This window comes from Eretmochelys imbricata, chromosome 25 (assembly GCF_965152235.1).
Source record: "Eretmochelys imbricata isolate rEreImb1 chromosome 25, rEreImb1.hap1, whole genome shotgun sequence".
NCBI classification, from domain to species: Eukaryota; Metazoa; Chordata; order Testudines; family Cheloniidae; genus Eretmochelys; species Eretmochelys imbricata.
The window spans coordinates 6,193,211-6,218,250 of NC_135596.1; the positions used below are offsets into that span (position 1 = coordinate 6,193,211).

At 57.4% G+C, this 25,040-nt stretch overlaps 1 protein-coding gene across 1 annotated transcript; it reads right to left on the reverse strand.

Annotated features, from left to right (window-relative positions):
* Positions 1 to 2,070: 2,070 nt before the first annotated feature.
* On the reverse strand, positions 2,071 to 20,616 carry KLF16 (KLF transcription factor 16). Its single transcript, XM_077841941.1, has 2 exons — positions 20,005 to 20,616; positions 2,071 to 7,348 (listed from the first exon to the last, which is right to left on the reverse strand). Exons 1-2 carry the CDS (start codon positions 20,414 to 20,416, stop codon positions 7,050 to 7,052), a joined length of 711 nt encoding a protein of 236 aa, XP_077698067.1. The 5' UTR covers positions 20,417 to 20,616; the 3' UTR covers positions 2,071 to 7,049.
* Positions 20,617 to 25,040: the final 4,424 nt, after the last annotated feature.

Consider the following 25,040-nt stretch of genomic DNA (forward strand, 5'->3'; position numbering starts at 1 on the left):
TCCTCCTCCACACCCCGCGGCTCGGGGCAGACGGGGAAGGGCCACGTCCTGAAAACAAAGAGGTGCGTCAGGCCAGGAGATTGGGCAGAGGATAGGACGGGACGCAGAGAACCCCTGCGTTCAGGAAGTGGGCCAGGATGTGCTGTGCTGTACGAAGCGGGGTATAAGCTGTATGGCATTTCTGCAGTTAACTAGAGATGGGAGGTCATTTTATCTCAGTCTTTGGCACCGGTGTGACCACTGCTAGAATAGTGCATTCAGGCCTGGGGTGCACACTTCAAGGAGGATGTTGATAAACTGGAGAGGGGTCAGAGAAGAGCCACGAGACTGACCGGAGGATTAGAAAGCCTGTCTTAGAGTGACCGAGCCCTGACTCTGTCAAGCTTAACAAAGGGAAAGCTAAGGGGGGACCTGATCACAGTCTGTATGTATCTCCACAGGGAACAAATATTTAATAACGGGCTCTTCACTGTCGCAGAGGAAAGTCAAACACTGGAAGTTGAAGCGAGGGAAATTCCGACTGGAAATAAGGCACACTTTTTTAACGGTGAGAGTAATTAACTATTCAAACCACTCCCCAAGGGTTGTGGTGGCTTCTCTGCCACTGGCCATTTAAAATCAGGATTGGCTCTTTTTCTATAGGATCTGCTCTAGGAATCATTTTGGAGCAGGTCTGGCCTGTGCAATGCAGGAGCTCAGACCAGATGATGCCAGTGGTTCCTTCTGGCCTTCACATCAGCAGAACATAAGAGCGGCCAGACTGGGTCAGAGCAAAGGGCCATCTAGCCCAGTGGTCCTGTCTTCCGACAGTGGCCCATGCCAGGTGCCCCAGAGGGAATGAACAGAACAGGGAATCATCAAGTGATCCATCCCCTGTCGCCCATTCCCAGTTTCTGGCAAACAGGGGTTAGGGACACCATCCCTGCCCAATCGCCATTGATGGACCTATCCTCAAGGAACTTATCTAGTTCTTTTTTGAACATCGCTATAGTCTTGGCCTTCGCAACATCCTCTGGCAAGGAGTTCCCCAGGTCAACTGTGCATTCGGTGAAAACATACTTCCTTTTGTTTTAAACCTGCTGCCTATTTATTGACTCCTAGTTCTTGTGTGAGAAGGAGTAAACACCACTTCCTTATTTACTTTCTCCACACCAGTCATGATTTTATAGACCTCTATCACATCCCCCCCCTCAGTCACCTCTTTTCCAAGCTGAAAAGTCCCAATCTTATTAATCTCTCCTCATAGGGCAGCCATTCCATACCCCTCATCATTTTTGTTGCCCTTTTCTGAACCTTTTCCAATTCCAATATATCTTTTTTGAGATGGGGCGACCACATCTGCACGCAGTAAGTAGAAGGATTTGAAAGGTCAGGCCCAAGGACACAAGAGGCCACCTGGTGCTTCTCTGCCACCACAGGAGGTCAGGAAACATTGCTTAACCTCATGCCAGGGCTATGAGGTTTCTGTGTTACCCTGCTGCCAGTCTATTGAGGGGAAACTGAGGCACGGAGAGACACTGCTTGCCGGAGATTGCACAGCAAGCCAGCAGTAGAGCTGGGAATTGATCTCAACTACCAGTCATGCACTGCAATAGGCAGAACTGTGCAGGCTGGCAGATGGGGTGAAAACAGAGGAAGCTCCAAATTAAGCGTGGACCGGGCCGGGGGAAGATCTAGCTTTATCAGGGCTCTAGTAATCCTGTGCCTTCGAGCCACTGAAGACTCCGAAGGCCTAGACACCAATTATGTCCTGTTTAAGCCTAAGCCACATGGTTGATCTTCTGCCTAAGGAGTCAGTTTCACATCTAAAATGGTGCCTCCTCTCATTAGATCTGCTTAGCAAGGGCCCCTGGGACAAGCAGATCCGATTTTGGACCTCTCCCACCTGTGATTGGGGGGGGGGGGGGGTTGGTCAGGATAGGAGCTCCCCCTGAGAGCACGGAATGCGAGCTCCCACTCACACGTGCCAGCCGGCTCCTCGTCACCCAGTCAGTCCTGGTTCCAAACCGCTCTATAAAAGTCGCACTAAAAAAGTAAGGGGTCCCCCCGCCCCCCAAAAAAGCAGCAGCATTTGATTTTACTGTATAGAGATCTATTTATATAACTCCAGCTCTGATAGAGGAGACTCTGTAGAAATATCACACGCACACAGAATAAAGTTATTCCCTCTTGTAAGAAAAGAAACCATCTCACCACACTTATTAAAAATCACAAGCCAGAAAAATACCCACTTTGCATGGAATCTGGGGAGCCCAGATATAAACCTGCATCTTTCGATTGCTCTTGGTTGAGACGGATCTTGGTTACACTAGGTGAAGGGACTCAGTCTTTTCCATATGGGAACCACCCTCCAGTTTAACTGGGACCCATCCCCTCTTTCCATTTAGCAGTTCGAGAAGAGAGCAGAACCCCCAGGAGAAGGATCCCCGACACCCCTGTAAATCCAGAGTGACTCCACTGGAACCAGGGGTGTTCTAGATTTACTCCCCATGCAACCAAGATCAGAATCCAACTGCATAGGCAGAGAAATAGCGGGGGGGAAGGAAAGCTGGGGGAGGGAGAAGATCTAGGGCCCAGACCTTAATGGAAGCTTTGCATGAGAAAGGACCGCAGGGGTGGACCCCTAGCGAGGGACGCTCCCAGGAACAGCGACTGCAGGGAGATTATGCCCCCGTGACAACGGAGTTTGCCCCATTCCCCACCCCGATACTGGTGCTCTGAACCTTCAGGGATAAAGGGACCGGATTAATAAAGACACTGAAAGCCAACCAGCCCCTCGCCCCCAAGGAAATGCCAGGGGCGGAGGGCAGAATACAGAGAACCTACATTACCAGAGGGGCAAACACACCGCCACTTGTGGCAACCTACGGCAGCGTCTGGAGGGGGCGACTGCATTGTATTCTTAAAGGGCCTATTCCAGTTCAACTCCTTGGGGGAAAAGGGAGAAATCAGTAATAAATAAGGAGGAAATAAGTGCATGGAGGCTGGGGGAGGACCCCTTTGGAGCTGGAGAGGGGGAGGGGAGGGGAGGGCTGGCATCTCCAGGCTGCCAAGGCGGCCCCGTGCTGCACAAACGGCCTTTAATAACCAGCTGGCAAGTCCCCACAGAGAATCTCCCCACACGCCACAAAGGGAATTTCAGCTGGTGGAGGCAGTGTAGCCCCTCCCCCCACCCCCAGTTCACTGGACCCCCTCCTCCCCCACAACACGGCGTTCTGCCAGTCCCTATCCTTGGAAGGGACCACACACCCACTGCCCAGGTTATAACAGGGCCCTTCCTGATCTAGCTTCGGTGGGGGCCAAGTGGCCCTGCTCAGTGCTATGGCCACCTCTCACCGCGGTGGGGAAACTGAGGCCATGCAGGTCACTGGCTGCGTATGGGTCAGCAGGGACCCAGGGCAGCCCGCAGGCTTCAGCGATGCTTCCTTGGGTCACCAACATCTGCCTTCGCAGGTGCCGTCAACACTAAGCAAAAGCAGCCCAGCCTACGAGGGTCCCCTACCCCTGAGTCCCGTCCCCCACGCCAGCAATGATGCCAAGTGCTACAGGACAGGAACATCGGGGAACCCAGCATGCACTGGTGCAGGACGGCTAAGGCGGGCTGGGTCAGAATCGCTCCAGGTCAGGGCTACGAACTGGGGACACCGCTGGCTGCTGCAGAGGAAAGAGCCAGTGACAGCCCGGTGCCCGGTGCCAGGCTTATCTGGGGAGGGGAGACGCCAGCCTCACCCGCACCAGCTCAGGCCACTAACCACTTCACGCCCCAGCCATGGAGCCCTTCCTGAAAGGTTGTTTCTAGATCACCTGCTTTTGCCCTCTCCTCACTGGTCCATTAAGTGCCCTCCTTTCCTCTCCTCCTCCACCCACTTAGCCATTCATAAGCCACTTCCCCCCCCCCGCCCTATCCCCATCACAGGGGCCCTGGGACCACCCCAGAGAATAGTCACCCAGCGACACCCTTGCATGAGACAGCTGGTGGGAAAGGTTGGGCTCCTTCAACAGTTCTTGCTGGAAACAGATCCCCCCTGAAGCGTCAGCCAAAAGCAGGAGAGAGAGAGACAGGCAGCTCCCAAAAGGCCAGTCAATTTGTGAGCTGCAAAGCCCGGCCTGATGTGCACGGGCAGGAAAGGATGCCACGTCCCATTGCACAACACTGACGTGAGAAGGGACATGCTGGCTAATGCAGTACGTTTCAGTGTATTTTAAAGGTGGCCTTTGGCGAGCCGCCCCGAGAGGCGGCCGCTGCTCCCAGAACCAGGGTCCTCCAGCTGGGCTGGCGTCTCTTCCCGGCAGCCCCAGTTCAGGAGGCCAGAGACAAGGTCCAGCCAGAGGAGCTCCGCACAGTCCTCGAGCTCTGGCGCCGGAATCCTGGCCGCTGCAAGATCGGGCCCCAATCCCAGCAAGCTGCTGGCTTCTTCGAGACAGTCCAACGACCTGGGCCATTTGAGACAGTCCAACGCCACTGGAGATTGGTCCTGCAGAGCTGGGACCCAGGGGCCACACGGAATACGGAGATGGGGCAAAGGGGTCCGACTCCCAGCCGTACCAAGCTTGAGGAACACCCAGGAGACCATCCCAGACACGTCTCTGAAACGTTCCCAGGGGCGAGATTCTCTCCACAGAGCCCAGGGAAAGCACTGGGGGGAGGGGTTTGCTTCTTGATCTAAAGCATGCCTGGATTGTAATGCTTGAGAGAGGCGTGGATACAGAGCAGCCTATGCCCAGAACAAGTGCGGTGTGGGCATTGGTAGGGCCAGTTCCCTCCTTGGTCCAACGCAGGAGGGGAGAGCCATGCCAGCTACACCGATGGCTTTGTTACCCAGGTGGTGGGACCCCGGGAACTGCCTGAGACCCAAAAAAACTCGCTCCACCAAGGCCAATCGGCCTGGGCTCAAGCTGAAGCCCTGGAAGGCTCCAGGCTTCATGGGGATAGCTGATGTTCAACCTTCTGGCCAGTGGCACACGAGCTTCCAGCCTGGTCGATCCCCAGTGCAGGCAGAACACCCGCGTCTACAAAATCACGCGGGGCAGCTCCTTGTCCCCCTCTAGTGGTCAGACCCCAGAGTCCGCTACTGCGACAGAACGAACGGAGCTGGGCGCTTAGCTCAGGCGACAAACTCACTGGTTTTAGAGCCAGAGGTCCCAAGTTCAATCCTCGTAGCTGACTCAACCAGGGGCATTACTGCACCCCACCCTGCAGCCCCGACCTACCTCCGGGCTGGGTCTACACTGGGAACTTACACCAGCACAGCTACGCCTCTGCCGGGCGTGAAAAAATCCACGCCCGAGCGGCGTAGTTAAGCCAACCAAACCCCTGGTGCAGTCAGCACCCGGGCAATGGAAGAATTCATCCGTCGACCTAGCTTCCACCTCTCGGGAAGGTGGACTGCCAAGAACAACGGGAGAAGCCCTCTCCTCGGCCTAGGCGGGGTCTACACCAAGCGTTCCCCCAATGCAGCTGCAGCAGGTTGAGTGTAGACACACTCTTAGGGACTTCAGTGCAGCTACTTGCGGCAGAGTCAAATGGAGCGTCCCACTTGGCTGAGAAAGGCTGCTATGTAACCGCTGTTGGGCCAATAAACTAGTCCACTCTGATCAATACACTTGACCTAGTGCAGTTCTGGGACAGGCCTGCTCTCGATGGACTCCAGGCACTTGGCCCTATATTTCCAGCAGTGACTGACTGACTTTTTGGGGCGCCCCACCTGACCCACCTCAAAGGGGCTCCCTGTGTCTTTAAAGTGCTGAGCACTCTTTGGGGAAAAAATTAAATTACAAGTTTTCAGGTCTCCGGTGGAGCGCGGAAAATCTGTGGCAACCCCCAAATCACCAAGAACCTAAACGCAGGCCCAAGCTCCCCTTAAAACAGCTGCACACGGCCAGGATCCAGCAGCAATATGCTGCGTAGACAAATTCTCAACCCGCACCCCCTTCAAAGAGGCTGGCTGAAGCGCCTGTCACACCCTCCCTCTTTATCCCCGCCCCCTGATTCCACAGCTATAAAAACCGATTCTGTCCATAAATAGATTCCTGCCTAAAAAGCCCAGCCCCACCCCATGGCAAGGACTGGACTGAGAGTCACTCGAAAGGTACATGACCCACCCAGTGCCAGTCACTCAGTCTGTGTCCACTGGCCAGACACCCACAGCTTGCAAAGGCCTCAGAAGGTTGCAGCTGGGGGGCATCAGTCCGTATAAATAAATATTCAGAATTCCCCTTTGGGAGAGGGAGCGGGAGGGAGATATCTATATCTATATAGATATGCTGGGCTTCCCGCAGAGGCAGAGGGGAGAATTTCAGGGGAGCAGGTCCTGGTTTCCAGAAGGGGAGGGGAAGTGGGAGACGCAGGGGACTTCGGCCACTGGCCGTCTCCTCCCTGAGCAGCCTTCTGTCCCAAGAGTGAAGCAGTCACGGCCTCTGCGGACGGGAGGCAGAACTGGCCTGGTTTAAGCTGCCTTTGTCAAGGGGCCCCCAAGGTGTAAGCTGGAACCATCCCGAGGGTGCCCCCTGCTGGGGAAGTGTCATTGCAGAGAGGCGGCAAGGGCCCTGATTTGCCCCTCAGCATCTCCAGGGCGTAACAAGTCAAGCCGGTAGAGTCTGGCACGGTGGTAGCCGGGGGTTCCCGGAGAGGTGCCACGTCCCACGTCCCACCACCATGCAGGAGTCTGCCCCGGGGAGGGGCTGGCGGCAGCCGGGGCGAGGTCGTGGCCACCCCCCACCAGCCCCTTCCACAGCCATCAAGGGGGCACAGCACAGCCCGCGGGACTGGACGCCCGACCGTTGTGCCACGCAGGCCGGGGGTGGGGGACGCTGGACGTCACCACGAAGCCAGGTGGGGAGAGGCCGCTGCTCGAAGACACCCAGAACACGGAGAGGAAGAGCCCCGTAAGCAAGACCCCGTCAGGGAGGAGCGGACGGTTCACTCCCCTGACAGATCCAAGGGCAGCCTTGGCACCGGGCCCTCTCAGTGGCTTCCTGGGCTGGCCTGTGCCAGGCGGCACCTTTTGGGGTCCGTGCCACTTGCTCCCCGCTCGGAGCAGCGCCAGCCCCTACAGGAACTTGGCTGGGCTGGGGGCAGGGCTGGCGACGGGGCTCCCCGCCAGGCTGCCGGGCGCTGAGTCGCTGGGGGAGACGCTGGGGCAGCCCTGCCGCTTGACCATGGAGGGGTGGAAGGCGGGGTGGCGGCGGGCATGCTTGGTGAGGTGGTCACTGCGCATGAAACGTTTCTCGCAGAGCGGGCAGGCGAACTTCTTCTCCCCGGTGTGGGTACGATAGTGGCGGGCCAGCTCGTCCGAGCGCGCGAACTTCTTGGAGCAGTAGGGCCAGGTGCACGGGAACGGCCTCTCACCTGCGGGGAAGGGAGGGAAGGGGGTGAGACACAGCAAGGAACCCATGGGGGACGTCCCTGTGCCCCCTGCCCCGACCCCTTTGGACTCCCCCGGGCAGTCTCTGTGCCCCCCACCCCAACCTCTTTGGACCCCCAGACAGTCCCCAGGCCCACCCTGGCCCCTTTGGACTCCTCCACATAATTCCCATATCCCCCACCCCACCACTAACCCACCCCTTTGGGCTCCCCCAGACGGTCCCTGTGCCCCCCCCACCCCGACCCCTTTGGCCTCCCCCAGTCCTCCTGCTCCAACAGCACAGGCTCTTAACACTTCAGCTCAAGGAGACTCTCCACTAGCCATTCACCCTATAGGGTCTATGACACACAGCTGAGCAGTTTCAATTCCACCCAGCGGAGGGCAGTGTTACACACACCGGTCCAATAACAGTGTTGGACAAACAACCCAGGTGCACTGTGAGTTGCAGGCTCCAAGTTCTGGGCATTTGCTCTAGCCAGGGGCAGCTGGCTTGGCAGGCCAGTGACATGATCTCATGCAGCTCTCATGTGTGAGCTCCGAGTCCCTGGACTGACCTGGGGAAGGGCTCAGAGCAATGCCGCTTGGAGAACGAGGCAAAGAGAAAGGGAAAGTTAATCATTCATTTTGGCTCCTACCCCTCCAAAACAATCTCCCCTGTCCCAGCTAGGTGGCAGCACGCTAATTAAGGACACTTCAATCTCTCTGGTCACTCGATTACAGACCTAAAAGTTGCAATTCTTTGGGGGAGGGATAGCTTAGTGGTTTGAGCATTGGCCTGCTAAACCCAGGGTTGTGAGTTCAATCCTTGAGGGGGCCATTTAGGGACCTGGGGCAAAAATTGGGGATTGGTCCTGCTTTGAGCAGGGGGTTGGACTAGATGACCTCCTGAGGTCCCTTCCAACCCTGATAATCTATGAACAAAAAAACTTCAGAAACAGACTCCAAGGAGAGACTGCTGAATTGGAATTAATTTGCAAACTGGATACAATTAACTTGACTGGGCGTGGATGGGTCATTACACAAAGTAAAACTATTTCCCCGTGTTTATTCCCCTCCCTCCCCCAACTGTTCCTCAGACGATCTTGTGAACTGCTGGAAATAGCCCACCTTGATTATCACTACAAAAGGTCCGTTCCCGCCCGCCTCCTGCTGGTAATAGCTCACCTTAAGTGATCACTCTCCTTACAGTTAAGCTATTACCAGCAGGACAGTGGGGTGGGAGGAGGTATTGTTTCATATTCTCTGTGTATATATAAAGTCTGCTGCAGTTTCCACGGTATGCATCTGATGAAGTGAGCTGTAGCTCAGGAAAGCTCATGCTCAAATAAATTGGTTAGTCTCTAAGGTGCCACAAGTCCTCCTTTTCTTTTTGCGAATACAGACTAACACGGCTGTTACTCTGAAACCTCTCCTTACAGTGTGTATGGTAACACCCATTGTTTCATGGTCTCTGTGTATATAAAATCTCCCCACTGTATTTTCCACTGAATGCATCCGATGAAGTGAGCTGTAGCTCACGAAAGCTTATGCTCAAATAAATTGGTTAGTCTCTAAGGTGCCACAAGTCCTCCTGTTCTAATTAAGGACGGTGACACACACCACATTTCCCTGGGTTTGAGGATACTTCTGCCATGTGAGTCTTTTCCCCCCCGCAGAGTCAGAGAGCGGATCCCAGACAGCTGCGATCAGCATCTCATGTGTTGCGTTACCAGGGAACCGTGAGCGTGCGCTCGCTCTGCTCCCCGTGTCCCCGAACCGCCCTGCAGCAGAACTGGGACGCCGGGAGGCACTGAACTGGAACAGCAGCGGGGGCTGTGGGGCAGGACTGAGGGGCAGCAGCAGAGCTGGGTGCAGGGAGAAATCGGGAATAGCAGCAGGCGCGACAGCCATTCTCTGGTAAACCAGGTCCGGTCAGGCTATCGGGGGGAGTCTCCTTTCTCCCCAGGAAGGGGCAGTTCAGTTCTCCTGCAACAGACCCACCTCCCCGGCTCTGGGCTCTGACCCTGGTGCAGGGCTTGTGCGAAAGAGAGAGGCTAGGGGGCGCTGTGCTGGGACAGGCCCAATGCCCACTCGCCCCGGACAGACAGCCCTGGAAACACAAACCCCGCATGCACCCCCCGCCCACGGGCAGCCCGCTCCGGCGAGCCGAGAGGACAGCTAGGACTACGCCAGGCCCGGGAACTAGAAGTGCCCAGCAGACAGGCTCAGCCAAGGGTTTCAAGCCCACCCAACCCCTGGGGATCGTTTGCTGGTTCTAATCCGCCCCCATCTGCCTAATCCTGACACAAAGCAACTGACCTGAGCAAGAATTAAAAAAAACAGATCCAGAGAGGATGAAGGCAAAATTAAAACCTCAAATTAAGATGCGGTCGGCTCCGGCCTCCCCAGAGACTAATTAGATGCTGGGCACAGGGCTTCCAGCCTAGCCCCCAGTTCATCAATCTCGCTCCACCCGCAGTGACTACTGCCTCTCTTACTAGGGCGCCCCCTGCTGGTCAGCTGTAGGCTATGCCTGGACTCGCAAACACTGTCCGGACTGAAGGTATTTCGAAGAGAGCCGACACCCCATTGAGATCAAGGGGGCCAGGAGCGTCAGTACTAGAGACATAAGGGCCGTGCGTTCCTGGGGGCCTGTACAAGGGGCAGTTGGGCTGACAAAGCCGAGAGCCACTTGCAGCGAGACGCCGAGAGAACCCCAGGGCTTAATCTCACTAGGCTCCGTTCCAGGCTACGGCAGGTTCCTGCAATCACAAGTGTGACAGGATCGTCACTGGATCAACAGTGAGCGAAATTCCAACACAATCTGCCACTTGCGTCCTTTCTTCCGGTTTAACCCACCCAGCCCCTCGCCCCAGCAGAAGGGTCCCAAGGCCCAGGAGGGGAATATCACTGGACCCATGGCTGTTTCAGGTCTGATCCTGACTGACCCCTCCAGGCCACGTATCAGCGGGTTACCACTGTGCAGTTGGACAGTTAATGAAGCACCTGCATCTACAGGTGCAGAGGCAGAGACTAGGGCCAAGTTAAACTTCCTTAAATGTTTTTTTTTTTCCACAACGTATGACACAGGTGGACTGCAGAGGAATTGCCAGACTGGATCAGAGCAGGGGCCCTTCTAGACCAGTCTCCTGTCTCAAACAGTGGTTAGCACCAGCTGCTTCAGCAGGAGGAGCAAGCAGTGATGGGGTAATCTGCCCCCAGCAAAGCTGGCTCCTGACCCCTATGGCCAGAAGCCAATTCATGCCCTGAGTTGGGTTTATCTCCCTGCCAAAATGCTTGTACCTTTAAACCGCACTGTTGAACTCTGGGTGATCTTTTTTTTAATCCTGCAAAACTCTTGACCCTGGTGATCCCTTGTAGCAAGGAGTTCCACGGGCCAGAAAGAAGCTCCTTCACCCATCTGTCAGTCGTCGAATGATGAGGTGGCCAAGTGTCAAGGTTTTAAGGTCAGCATAGATTTGGGGCGACCAGCCTCCCCCACTCACAGCTTTGCCCCTGGTAAGCGACACGACTATGAAACATTTAAACCATATCACTCTGCTCTGTGAATCCCACGCACGAGAGGCTTTCCCCTGACTGCACAATCACCAGTTGGCACGATCTCACACAGCGGTTTTCGACAGGAAAACACAGCCCCCGTCACTGGTGTTACAAATAGCTTCTCCTGACTTGCGTAAGCCCAGGGCAAAGGAGTTGGGCGGCGTCAGAAGCGGCTCCAATTTCAAGAGCTTTTTCCCAGCCCCAGCGTGAGTCACAGCCCAAGCTTGGCAGAGGAGCGTGGGATGTTCAGGGGACCCTTTCAAGGTAAAATGAAATCAAAAGTCTTTGCTTATTCCTCTAGCCCCCAACCCTGCAAACCGCACCTGGCAGGCTTAACCGGGCTCCCTTGGACTTCAGAAGGGCTTCTCAGAGTGTCATGCTAAGCACGTCGTAGCAGCTGTGCCTAGGAGATCTGACAGATCATTGGCCACCATTGACCTGAATTTAACAGGCATGTTTATTAGCGTTACAGTAGCACCTGGCGGCACCGATCAGGGGCCACGGGCTAGGGCGACCCTACCTTCCGGTTTGGCTGGGGCAATCCCCCTTTTTAAGCCCCATCCCAGGTGTCCCGACGTTTTTGGCAAAACTGGGCACTGGTCCGGTTTGCTCTGACCAACTGATCATCAGCTGGACCAATGCCCAGTTTTGCCCAAAGGAGTGGAGCCCACCCTGCTATGGGGGCATGGAGGAACGTTTGCGGGGGGTGGGGGTGGGAGGTGGCAACACCAGGCAGGTCGGGCTGGTCCCACGTGGGCGGGATGGGGCGGGCGGCGAGGATGACTTGGGCCGGCCTCGCACAGAGTCCTGTTTTCACTCAGGGAAATCTGGTCACCCTAGCGAGGCCCCCGTGCAGTAGGCCCCCACCACAGAAAGAGAAGGGCCCTGCCCCGCCTGTGATGCATTATGTGGTTTGGTTTTGCTGCCTGGAGTTTTGTATTAGTAACACCTCCACAGACGATTAATAATGAATGCCTTGAAAGTCTTGTTTGCTTGTCTGTATTCCCAGGCTCGCATCCCCACACGAGCCACTGGCCGCTTTCACGTTGCGCTTCTCAAGGCCCACCTCCTTCGCCCTCTTCATTAAAATACTTCTACTCAGCTCAGATTCTGCACAAACAAGAGGGACGCAGGGCAGCAGCTAGATGGGCGAGGGGCTGTAAGAATTCCTGGCTCTACCACCAACTCACAGCATCACCCAGGGCAAGTCACAGCCCTCCTGTGCCTCAGTTTCCCCATCTGCGAAACAGGGATACCACTACTTCCTCTGTGTTTTGAAAAGCTTTGCTCCCTGACGTCCGGGACGTGCTCTGAAAACCCTGGTAACTCGACGGGAAAGGCGTTCGGCTGCTCTGTGCCCACCCAGATTGCAGCACGCAGTGCGAGTCAATGGTATGCCTACTCTTACACCGTGACAGCAGAGACACTCGCGACAGCAATGGGAGGGGTTCTCCTGTCCCTGTGGTTAACCCCCCGCCCCGAGAGGCAGTAGCGGGGTCAGCAGAATTCTTCCATCGCCCCAGCACGGCCGGGGGCGGGGGGAGAGGGGATTTGTCACACCCGGAGAGACGTAGCTACGCCAATGCAAGTATTCAGTGCAAACCAGCCCTAAGACACTGGTCAGCGTCCCTTTGAGTTCACCCTGCCCCTGGATCCAGCCCTTTGGTAGGGAGGCCAAGCCCTGCCGCCCCTCCCCAGCACACGAAGAGAAATGCCCGCTGCCCATCTATGCCCACTTACGCCTACCGTCAGACCCCAGCTGGCACCTGCTCGAAATGCATCCGCTGCTTCGGTTGTCCTGCCTCGAACCGGAGCGAGCCAGACGCTCCGGGCAGGAGGCAAGAGCGGGGGATGGGAGCGCACACTTCAGGCCCCAGGATTTGCAGCCCAGCCCCCAGCCCTGGAGAACAGCTTGTGTCACACAAGAGGCCAGAGAGCCGCGCGGTGTCGGAGCCGGCCCATCGCTCCGCATAAGTGTCAAAAGCTCCTCAGGTCAGGCATAACCTCCCGCCCCTTCCCTGCCTCCCACGCTGTGCCTGCTGTCTGCACGGAGGGGGAAGCCAGGGGACAGCAAGCAGTGGGGGAAAGCAGCTACAGCTGGGTTTGCCAGCGGGCTGTGATTCGAAGGGGACACAGGCTAGGCTAGCCGCCAACAGAGAGCAGGGTGGGCTGGTCTCCTTGCAGAGGTGCTCCCCGGCGGCACTGGGCCTGGACAGCTTTTAGAACCAGCATCCTGTGCAAGGGGCTAAATCCAGGAAGATCTGCTCTGATCCCTGTTCATTTCACCATCCCTACCCGCATAAAGCCCACGGCCCCTCCCAGCGCATCCAGCCCATACCCACAGCGCTTTCTGGTCACTGCAAGGCACTGAATGGACACTGAACTGCACCCAGGTGGGCAAATGCCACTGACACTTAGCTGGAGGGTGGAGGGGGGGCCCAGAGGTCACCCGCACAAGGTCACAGCGGACACCGGCAGCAGAGCTGCTAATGGGGACCAAGGCATCTTGAGTCGTGGCTCGCTGCCCCGAGCGCACGCCCGGCCTGCCTCTGCTGCCATGTGAGCGAAGCTGCCCACGGCTTGCCAAGCTAAACACTTGGGTTTCCCATTGGCTACGGCCACGGCATCGTTCAATGCCAGGGGGCCCAGGTGAGGGGCAGAGAGGAGGCCCTAACCTTTGAACTTCAGAGGGCGTGAGACCAGGCCCACCCGACTAATTCAATGCAACCCTCCCCGCTAGGAGTAATTGCACGCCCCTTCCTCCCCCGCAGCTCTCAGGGGCTGCTGAGAGGCTGACAGGCAGCATGGGGACTGCCCCATGACTCATCCTGCCAGCCCAGCTCAGCAGGGTTTGGGTGCGGGAGCTGGGAAACCCTTTTGTCTTGGAGCAAAAACAAACATTAAAGCCAGGAACAAAAAACCTCACCCAAGCCACCAAAGGACCGAGCCCCAGGCCAGACATTACAGCTCAGGCTGATCCTCTCTAGAAGGGGAGGAGAGGGGAGGCCCAAACACCGGCAGGGCAAGAATTCAGCACAGGAAGGGCAGCGAGGACAAGGCCCTGGCTCCGGGTCGCTGCTCTGGGGGTGGGAGCCAGTGACGGAGGTCCCAGCCCTGGCTCTGGGTTCACAGAGGCACGGTTACTTCCTGGCAGGGGATTTGTGGGCAGGGGCGGGGGGCAGCGCCAGGAGCTGCTTTGGGAACTCCATGGGTTAACGCCACATGCAAGCGACTCCCTCTCCCGCCCGTGCTCCAGAAGACACAGGCACATGGGCTCCCGACGCCGCGTGCAGCCAGGGAATCTCACACACCATCTGTGTCACCAGCCCTGAGCCAGCTCCGTCGCAGCAGCGGGGTGAGACGAGGACAGAGGCTCCGTCGGCGCGGGATCATCCGGCTCTGCGGCACCACAAGCCCTCCCGGAGCATGGAGGCTGCCCCCTCCTCCACGTCCTGTGCTTTCGTTCAGCGGTTCAAGCCCTGCTCCAGAACCAGGGCGTCCGGGACTGTGCCCACGGGATGGTCCAAAGGCAGAGGAGAAGGAGTAGGGGCGGGGGGTCTGTCAGGGCCCAACCCAGGCATCTTAAGGCAGCTCCAGCCCCTGCAGTTCAGCCCAGTGCAGAGATAATCTCGCCACTCAGGGGGTTTCCTAACAGCCGGGATTTAAAGGGGACGGCGTCAAGCAGTTTAGACCCCAGGGTCCGCACCCCTCGGACCCTGCGATTGGGCACTCTCCATGCTCGGTACCAACCGTGCCACCTCCAGGCAAGCACACACCAATTGCCGCACGCTTCCAACACACACACACACACACCCCCCCTCCCCCAGGCCATGGAAGAACCAGCTGCCCCCCTGCTGCGGCCGGGGCGTGCACAGGAGCTGCAGGAGTCAGGCGTCCACATCGCCCTGACGGTCGGGGGGAGTCGAGAGTAACTCCCTCGGGGGCTCTGAAAATCCCAGGCAGCTCCCGTGCAGCTCTCTTTACCTGCAGGACCTACAGTCAACAAGGCAGGGGGCTGGGAGCGAGAATGCTGCTGTTCGATTCCCGGCTCTGCCACTGACTCACAGCACGAGCTTCGGTGAGTCACCCAACCACGCTGTGCTTCTGGGGAGAGGGGGTGCAGCGGTGGAGACCCCAAGAGAGAAACGAGGTGTTCAAAACAGGGGGCAGGGTGGCCTAGTGGACTGGGACTCTGGAGACACCGTGGCATCCAGGGACCAAATGTAAGGACTTCCCGCTGGACGGTCTCTGTCCCCCTCCACACTGGGGACGGCTGTTCTGTAGGTTCTCGCCTGTCTCTGGGCATCTCCCACTCACTAGGGTGCTACCAGAGGAGAGGCCTTAGCAAAGGGCTGGCTCCGACACTGATCCACGTAAGGGCCTCAGCCTTCCCCTCCTCCGCTCCCTCCTGCCACCAAGGCTCTGCACCTAGGCTGCCCCATCCCTCTCTGTTCGCCCTCTGGGTCCAGCCCTCTGCAAAGGCCGAACTCGCTCCCCCAGCAGCCACTTTCCTTGGAAAGGGAGGACGGAGCCACTGAGGAAATCAGGTTTCTCTCCTGGGGCTTCCTCGGTTGTTTTGCCAGCAGCCTGGCTCCAACCCCCCACCACCCCCAGGGGACCTGGCTTTTCCCCACCTCCCTCCCACCAGAGGCTCAGGTTACAAGAACCCTCTAGCCCAGCCACACTCTAGCTGCTCCTTTGTAGGGGGGGGGGGAGGCTCCGCTGACGTCCTGAGCGACACCCCCTCGCCCCCCCCCGCAGCGCCCCAGCTCCTAGTGCCTCTATTTCAAACCACGCTGCCTCTTCAAGTTCAAACCGTCCCGAGTCCAGCCATCACACCACAATGGGGCCTTTTGTCCCCAACGAGGCGACAGCAGACCCCGCAGCTCAGTGCCCAGCACACAATGCCACGGGCCAGAGTCCGGCTGCCTCTCTGCGGGCACACCAGAGCCAATCTGCGGGGGAGCAAAGCCCCCCGGGATGCCAGCTTGGGGTAAGCGAGACACACACAGTCCGCCCCGACACAGGACCCCGTGAGGCGTAACCGGCCAGCAGAGGCGGGGGGCGGCCCTCCCAGCGGGAAACTGGAGCGGCCCCACCTAAGCACAAAAGGGAAAGCAACACACGTCATGGGAGGCATCCGGGAAGCGCTTCAGGCAAGGCCATTTTGGATCAGGTCTGGAACCCGAAGCGCTCGACCGGAAGGGTACCCAGAACAAAGCCTGGTTTCCAGAGCACCCACAACGCCCATTGACCTCAACCAGAGTCACGAGCAGTCAGCATCTCGACATGGCAGGCCCCTTCCTCAGCCCTCTCATAGGATCTAGGTGACCAGCTTCCTTGGGTCGTAAAAGACCAGTCGGGTGCCTAATTGCTACAATTTTAGCAAGAGTGGGCCAAGCACTGAGCAGGCCCCGGGGACACTGGCTCTACACAGGAGAGATGAAGGACAAGCCAAGGATACTTCTTGCTCCTCTCCCCCCATCTTACAACCCCAACAGGAGGAAGAAACTGGCAGATAGCTAGGCCAAAAACATTGTGGCAGGCATCTGGGGCAGAGACCCTGGAGCAACCCACACACAGCGTGGAAATGGTACAGTGGGGATGTTGAGACTGCTCTGGGCATTCGGTGAGCGTGCAAAAGGAGTGGGTGTGCATGCACGTGTGCAAGGGGAGCAAGCCACACCCCGAGGACACATGAGGGAAGGAGTAGGGAAAACCAGGCAGAACCTGCCCACCATGGGGATTTCAAAGGGCTTCAGAGGAATTTTAGTAAAACTGCTCAATCTTCTGTCCGCTCCTCGGGTCCGTACAGCTCCTAGCACCACGGGACCCCAATTTGGGGCCTGTTCTACACCTAAAATCTAGCTCGATATAGCTACGTCTCTCGAGGTGTGCAAAATCCACAGCCCTGAGCGACACAGCCCTATCTCCCAGAGTAGACACAGCTAGGTGAAGGGAGAAAGCTGCTGTCACTCGGAGAGGTGGGGTCCCTGCACTGACGGAAGAACCCCGTTCTGTACAGCTGTGTCTACACTACGGGGTTATGCTGGCACAGCTATGCCAATATAGTCCCCATAGTACAGACATACCCATAGTTATACCAGGGCAAAAACCGTATAGTCCAGCCCTCGAATACTGCACGGACCAATGGCTTCACATCCCCACTCCAGACGCCGCAGGGCAAGTTTCCTATTCACTGTGGGCTGGGGCATTTTTCAAGCCGCACCTGTAGATCTCTTCCAGGCTCTAATTTGGGAGAGACTTTATCACACTGGGGATGAGTATTACGCCCCAGGAGGGCCCCCTTTACATATGCACATTACCATTAACCAGCTACTACCCTGCCTAAATTAATCCAGCATATGGTCAGCCCTCAGAACTCACTGCTGTTGTGGCCTTATCTGAAGCCAGAGGATGGTGAACCCAGGCAGGTCACCGTACATCAGTGCATCCGCACTTCTACAGTAGGGCTCTGCACTGGTGCACATCATCAGTGTAACTACCCCAGTCAGGGTGAGGCCCGTTGACCAGGTCTCTCTCCACGCAGACCAGGAGAGGTCACTCCCAAGATCCAGCCCCCGTCCTCCCTGGTAACAGGGAGCCAGCGAACCAGCATGGCAGTTCCACACTGAAATCAAAGGACAACAATGTGCTCTCAGCGAAGCTAAACCAACGCCCCCACCAACACAACTGATTATACACACCATTGATCAAGGCAGGGCTCATGGGTCATGTTGGACAGCAGATAATTGCAGCCAGTTGCTCCCAACTGGTGCCACCATCGTTATGGTGCCTAGGAGCACTTGGAGTGAAGAAGCCAGCCATGGCTTTCAATGCATCCTCACTGGGACGCCAGGTTTCACGCCTCGGCATCTTGCTGACTGATAACTATGGTGGCAACTATGGGAAGAAGCTGCCGACTCCATGAGACCCTCTGCTCCTCCTGAGGTTGGGCAGAGACACTGCAGGCCCACTCCCAATCTCCCACAAACACACCTGACCCCACCGATTCCCTGGGGAGAGACAGGAGAGTTGGGCCCAATTGCTTTGGGTCTCTGTATAACCCCAAACTTTCACGGCCTCTGGGTTGGCGGCAGTCCAGATCTGAACTCTGCCAATGATGCCTGCCAAGACCAAAAAGAAGTCCTGGATCCAAACGCTTCCTAACGCTGGATTGCAAGACTCCCCACAATGGGCCAGTAAAGATCATCCTAACAATAAGCCACTCCCTACCATATATTTCCGTGCAGTTTACATTAAGTGTGAGTTTAACACTGCAAAAGAGGCCAGTGACATGACCAGCATGACCAGCTCACGGCTCGGGGCCAGGCAGGCCTGATCGACACAACAGACTTCCGCCAGCATCCCCACGTCCGTCAGGGGCACGATCTCTGACCGACTCAGAGGGCCCCTCATATAGGCACAGTTATCGCCGCAAAGAAGTGCAGTTTTATCGGGCCAGCTTATTTCACTTGAGGGAGCACACAGCGTTGAGGATATAAGCTGCATCCGCACGAAGAGCGCATCCCTGGGGTGGTCTCCAGTACCTGGCCTCCGTCTCCCCAAGAATCCGCAGGTAAGGCCCACTGAACCCACGCTTAAGAACAGTAACCCAGACACTCATTCAGCCCCTGCCCTGTTCGCCCTGTGGCTAGAACCAAGGCTTACTAATAAAGGGCCTCTTATCTTTCCTCCCCCATGCTGCCACCCTGCCCAATTAGAAAGAACGGGGGGGGGGGAAATTAATCACACTCCCTCCCTGATCTCCTCTGCTCTGTTCGGTGCCAATGCTCCACCCTCCTTGCCTGGCACCAATGCACGTGCAGCAGCCTCCCCAGTGCAGGGCGAGACAGAGAAGCAGGAAACCAGGAAGCTTCCGCCCTGTGCTGGGATTTTGCCCCCTCCCCCTTCACTTCCATTTCTGCCTCCTGCCTCTCACCAGCCCCACCCACCACCTTAGGCAGAGAGGCACCAGGCGACCTCGTGCCCAGGGGAGAGCTGCCCTAGGGATTCCTGTGACCTACCCTGTGCCTCCCCGAGAGCCGGCTGCACCCCACAGACTCAGTGCGCAGGAAGCGCCAGCCCCGGGATTCGGGGGCAGGCCAGGCCCCCTGCCCCCCACTACAAGCCACACAGGGCCACTTTCAAAAGTCGAAGGGCTTCGGCCACGTCCAGAGGTCAGCGGGGATGGGCGCTACTCCCGGAAACCAGGGCCATGGAGGAGATCCGTGGGGAGCAGGTCACACAGGGCAGCGGGCACCAGGACCTGGTGTGCACACACTTCAGTACCAGTCCCCCACCACGCACACAGAAAGAAAGCTGCACAGTGTTGCATGGCAGAGAAGGAAGGGAAGCGTGTCACAGGCCAGGGCCACGCCTCCCTGACAGCCCAAGCCCCGCCCTTCCCACAGAAGGGTGGGGGGAGGGGCAATAGACTGGGGCCCTGGGCAAGCCCCATGACCCTTTGGGGTTGCAACTCTTGGATTTGAGGCCAATGGAAATTAAGTGGCGTTGTTCCACGCAGCGGGGCGGGGGTTGGACACAACTTCAGACGGCTTAACCCCCCCCGTTCCCCGCCCCAGCAAAAAGAAGTGACATCACCGTGGCCCCCCCCCCCCCGCCCACCAGCCACAGGGAGGCCTCCGGGGTAGGTCACGGGGGCGGGTGCCTGGGAAGCGGGGTCACAGCCCCCGGGGCGAAGGAGGGAGATCGGTGCAGGATAAAGCCACCATCTGATAAAGCGACGGGGGGGGGGGTCCTACCTATGGCCATGAGGGGGGCCATGGGGTACTGGGGAGATGCGAAAGGACTGGAGCGGTGGAGTGGGGTGGCGGGTCCCCAGGAGGGAAAGGGGGGTGCAGGAAGAGCAAGGGGAGGTGGGTAAAGGCGGGGCCCCTCGTGGGTGGGGGAGGAGGGAGAACACGCGCGCAGGAGCGGGGGGGAGGAAAGTGGGGCCGGGGGAGGAGCGTGAGAGCGGAGGCGGCGGAGAGCGGCGAAGGCAGGATGGGGGGGGGGCCGCGCAAGGAGGGCGCAGAGTCGGGGGCAGGTGGGGGTCCCCACGCGGGGAGAAGGGGCAGAGTGGGGGAGGCGGCCTCACCTGTGTGCGTCCTCAGATGCGCCTTCAGGTGGGACGATTTGCCATAAACTTTGCAGCAGCCCTGGAAGTGACAGCGGTGCCGCTTGCCCGGGGAGGAGAGGCTGGGGCTGTGGCCGGGCAGCGGGGCGCGCTGGGGTCCGCCGCCCCCGTCGGACAGGGTGGTGTAGCCGCTCTCCAGGTCCCCCCCTCCGGCCGACGAGGACGAGTTGCTGCTCTCCGAGTGCGCCGAACCGGGGCGCGCCCTGCAGCCGGCCGCCGCCTGGGCTGCGCCCCGGAGCGTGTCCCGCACCTCCCGGTCCTCGCTGCTAGCGGGATCGGGGCTGGGGAGGCTGGAGGCGGCGGCGGGGTGGATCAGAGCCCCGCTGGAGATGGACACCAGGCACTCGGCAGCTAGGTAATCCAGGCAGGACATGGCTCTCCAAGGGGGGCCCCGGCGGGACTGAACAGGGGGGGCCCGGAGCTGCTCCACTCGCCTCGCCCGGCTCCGGGGAGAGATCCGCAGCCTTTGTGTCTCCAGGCGGCCGAGAAAGCGGCGGCTGCTAAGGCTCGGGTGGCCCCTGCTCCGCCTCCGAGCGCCCCGAGTGGCTGCGCCGCGCCCTGGCGCACGGAGAGAGACCGGGACACCCTTCCCCGCCCCGCCGGGAGCGCACGCACCGCACCGCCCGCCCCAGGGCGTGGGCTGCAAGGGGGGGCGGGCCCCGCCCCCAGCCCAAGGCTCCCCCCACTCGCCGCCAGGCTCCGCCTCTTGGCACATCGGCCCGCACGCCGGCGGGAGGAGCGCATGGGGGGTGTAATGGCCCCCGGTGAGGAGAGGGGCCGGCGGCGGCTGCTGGCCCGCCCCCATCTCCGCGCGTCTCAGCACAGGGCGGGCGGCAGCCCCCTCCCCCAGGCACAAGCGGCAGCAGGGTGCGACCCCTTCCCACCAGTGCCATGCTGCTTCTGGCCTCCCAGCCCGCCCCTAAAGCCGGCACAGCCTGTGATCTCCTCTCGGACCAGCCAAGCTCCGGGGACCCTGGAGCCTCCCCTCGCCCCCCACGCGTGGACATGGGTCTCCTCTGATCACCATGATGTGGAGTGTGTCCCCAGTTCTCCATCCCTGTGGCCTCTGGACTAGGCCCACGGGGCACATGCCCTTCCTCTTTCCCCTTGGCTGCCCAGATCAAAGGGGCCCACGACCTCTCCCCCAGCTCCTGTCACAAATTCACAATCCCGCCCCCGGGTTATCCAGGATACCCTGCACACAGTGGGAGATCCCAGCGTTTCCCCCATCCACCCTTGGTCTAGTTATATGTGCCAGGCCAGCTCACCCAGCACCCAGTTCAGCACCTGCTAAGGCCCTGTGTTTGCAGCACCCTCACTGGGCATGGACAGACACAAACGGCCACAGGCAGAGTGGAGAAACAGCCCTGGGGCCCAACTCACCGTTCTGACCAAACCAGGATTGTTCTCCTGCTCCGTGGGGGATGCCCCTGAGCTCTTCAGGGTGTGTTGCCCCTCTGGTGAGGCTCATGCCCAGTCCCCACGTTGGCCTTGTGGCTCCCAGGGTCGAAGTGGGGGAAGCATCAGGGTATCTCCTAAATGCCACCAGCTCATGGCATCAAAATGAAACCGCACTCAGGGCAGATCTGTGACTGTGACCCTCCTTTTTCGTGTGCTTTCATCAGTGAAGCAGTTAAAAACATTAAGGTGCAAAGATTCATTACTTGGGCAGCTGAGTAACAGGAACGGGGCACATCACACTCTCAGAGGCCCTGTTTCGGGCTGGTGGGCCGCAGGCTCTCAGACCTCACTGCATTCGTTACTCACACGTTTATGCCTTTCTCTGTGACCCTTATGATTAGAGGGCTTTTTCCCCGCTAATGAAAGCTGAGATTCTAACCCTCCTACTCCTGGGCTGAAGCCAACCTCTGCCTTTTGCGGGGCAGGCGGCTGGAGATAGGCAGGATGGTCTGATCGGTCTGGCCATGCCTCCGGAGGACACGATGGCAGCCTCCAAAGAGGGCCACTCACTCAGCCCAATACAAGTCCTGGGTTAAGAGATCCTTCAGACTTCCTTCAGGGTTTGACAGGAGCATTCATGCGCATGGGGTGAAGGAACAGGTCCTATCGCATTCAAGCTGCCTCCTTAAGATTTTTAGTTCCCTTTAGAGACACAGGGCGTGGGGCAGTTATTAAGCCATCCTGGAGAGGGCTGTTCATAACTAACTGCTGGGCCTGGCCCTTTGGTGGCTGCTTGTTAGAGCCGGCGTCCCGATCTCATATCCAGAGGTGGGACCGTCCTGTGGGTGAGAGTCTCAGAGATTCGTTGCCATCTGGAGAGGGACTCTGAGTTGGAATTCCCCTGCTCTGGCCAATAGGATGCAGGCCAAGCTTGCCCCAGCTGGGCGTCACCTTTGGCATCTCATCAGGGTGCTGTATTCAGGAACCATGGCATCCTGTCCCTTGCTGCTCACCTGTCCTCTTAGCAGTTACTCAGTGTCTCCAATAGCCCATACACACGACCCCTCCATTTTGTGGGTCACTGGTTACAACGGAGCCAGACAGAAAACCTAGCGATAGGCATTAGGCAGAGTAGCTAAAGGGCAGCAGAATGCCAGCCATGCTCTGCAGGGATCTGTAGAATGAGGCCCCCAATTCTTATAGGGGCATTTGGGTGCTTCCATAACCCAAGGTTAACAAGGTCACCGCCAAGCTGTTCTCAGCTCATTGCACTTTAGCACCCGCTACTGGTTTAGTGAAGGCAGCCCGTGGGTTCTGGGGTGAGAGAGCAGCGATTCCGAGGCAGATTTGCAGTAAACTGCAGCAGCCAGCATGGAACAGTCTATGCAGGGTGTCTCAGACAGCAGGTGTTTTGCTGCCAAGTGAGATTGTCTGGCATGTGCGTATTAGACAGGGGAGGGGAATAGAACCGAGCACACAAGAACAATAGAACACAAGGTGATAAGGCACTTTCCTCTACTTCCTGTCCTCGCTCCTGGCTGGTAGTGTTGGGGGTTGTTAAATAGCCGCAGTTAAAACCCAGTGTCAGCTGCATTCCAGAAGCAGGTAGGATCCCTACATACTTGCTCAAGAGGTTTGTGCAAACCACAGAGGCCTTGCAAAACTTACCAGACACTTACTGACCAGATTTGGGGATGCAAGACTCAGAACAATTAACAATTCAGCTCCTGTTTATCCCTGAATATTGGAGATAGGGTTGTCTAGCCCTCCCCAAGTCTAGTTTTCCTGGGTCTTTCTCCACTGTGACCAGCTCAGTGCCTGCACCATGATTATCAGCTTCATGGCTGACCATAGAATTGGAGTCTTGTGGTCATTCCACCACTGCTGCGTGGGAAAAGCAGCAGCAGAAGAGGCGGCACGCTGCCCGTCTGCAGACTCAGGAAGACAGACAGCACTGCACCAGGCCAAATGGCATCTCTGCTAAAGACCTTTAACTTGGCCTCAGACATTTAAAGCTGGTGTAAGTGAGCTTTTACAAACCCCAAGTTCGGACTTTTTTTCCACATCTTTGTAATAAACGAAAATAGTTTTTTTTAAAAAATGCTCTATACCTCGGGGGGACACCCTACACCCCCATGTTCATCTTTATAAAATGATTGTGTGCTATCCAATGCAAAGTTTGTCATGTTGGGTGTCTTCGGAAGGCTCATAATGCACTGAGCATTGTTATAGTGATTGATTGTTACCGTAAAGTTATAGTAAGGTCATAGGTTATAATTTCATGTATATAGTTATGAGGCTGAAAATGTGTCCTCAGGGCTTAAAGCAAGCCCATGCAAAAACTCTCCAAGAGCAGAGAGGCAGTTCACACCTCCTCAGGGCATGGATGGGACAAACCCAGGCCAGCCTCACAGGAACTATGGACACTGGCTTAGGCAACAACAAAAGAATCTGTTAGACCCTCGCGGGAGTCACCCCCTTCCTTTGGGCAGTTTGGGAGTGCGATGAGGTAATGCTCACCTGACTCTGAAGGGGGGGGGGGCAAAGCCAAGAGGAAAGAAAGGACATGATAAAAGGGAGAGACATTTTGCCATGGTCTCTCTCTTCCACCTCCATCTACAGACACCACCACCACCAAGCCACTGAAACGCTGATCAGAGGGGAGAGCCTGGCTGAAGAGCCAGCCTGTGGTGAGAAGCGTCTAAGTTTGTAAGGACATTGAAAGTGTTAAGATCAGCTTAGAATGCGTTTTGCTTTTATTTCATTTGACCAAATCCGACTTGTTATGCTTTGACTTATAATCACTTAAAATTGATCTTTATAGTTAACAGATCTGTTTCTTTATTCTACCTAAAGCCATGCGTTTGATTTGCAGTGTGTCAGAGACTCCCCTTGAGATAACAAGACTGGTACATATCAATTTCTTTGTTAAATTGATGAATTTATATAAGCTTGCACCGTCCAGTGGGCATAACTGGACACTGCAAGACAGAGGTTCCTCGGGTTGTTTCTAAGACTGGAGATATTGGCTAGTGTCATTCACCTGCAAGTAGCTGGGAGCAGCTGACATGCCAGAGGCCGTCTGTGAACTGCCCCGGAGTGGGGGTTCTCACAGCAGAGCAGGGTCAGGCTGGCTCCCAGAGTCAAGGACTGGAGTAGCCTAGCAGATCACCGGTCCAGACAACTCCAGAGGGGAACGTCACAATCCCCCAGCAGCATTTGCGGCCCAAACAAGCACCTGAAAGTGAAACAGATTTTGCCAATTCTCATTGTCTAAGGCCAGAGAAATGCAACGCCAAATTAGTGACAAGCAAACAGCTAAGTTTAAAGGGCCGCTGTCAACTGAAGAGGCATGACAAACGCCCCCTTTTCTCAGCACTCGAGAACAGCAGCTTCGTGCTCACGCTGGCAAGGCCTGGTTCTCCAGAAGCTCAGCTTTCATTTGAATATCTCAAGCAAGGCTGTAGCTGTTACGGCTGTGGAGAAACACTCAGGTCCCGTGGGTGAGGCTAACTGCTGCGGAGATGAGGCTGCACAGAGCCTGGAACACTGGCTCTGAGAGGTGTGAGCTGCCCCCTTCATCTCACTGGGTGGCT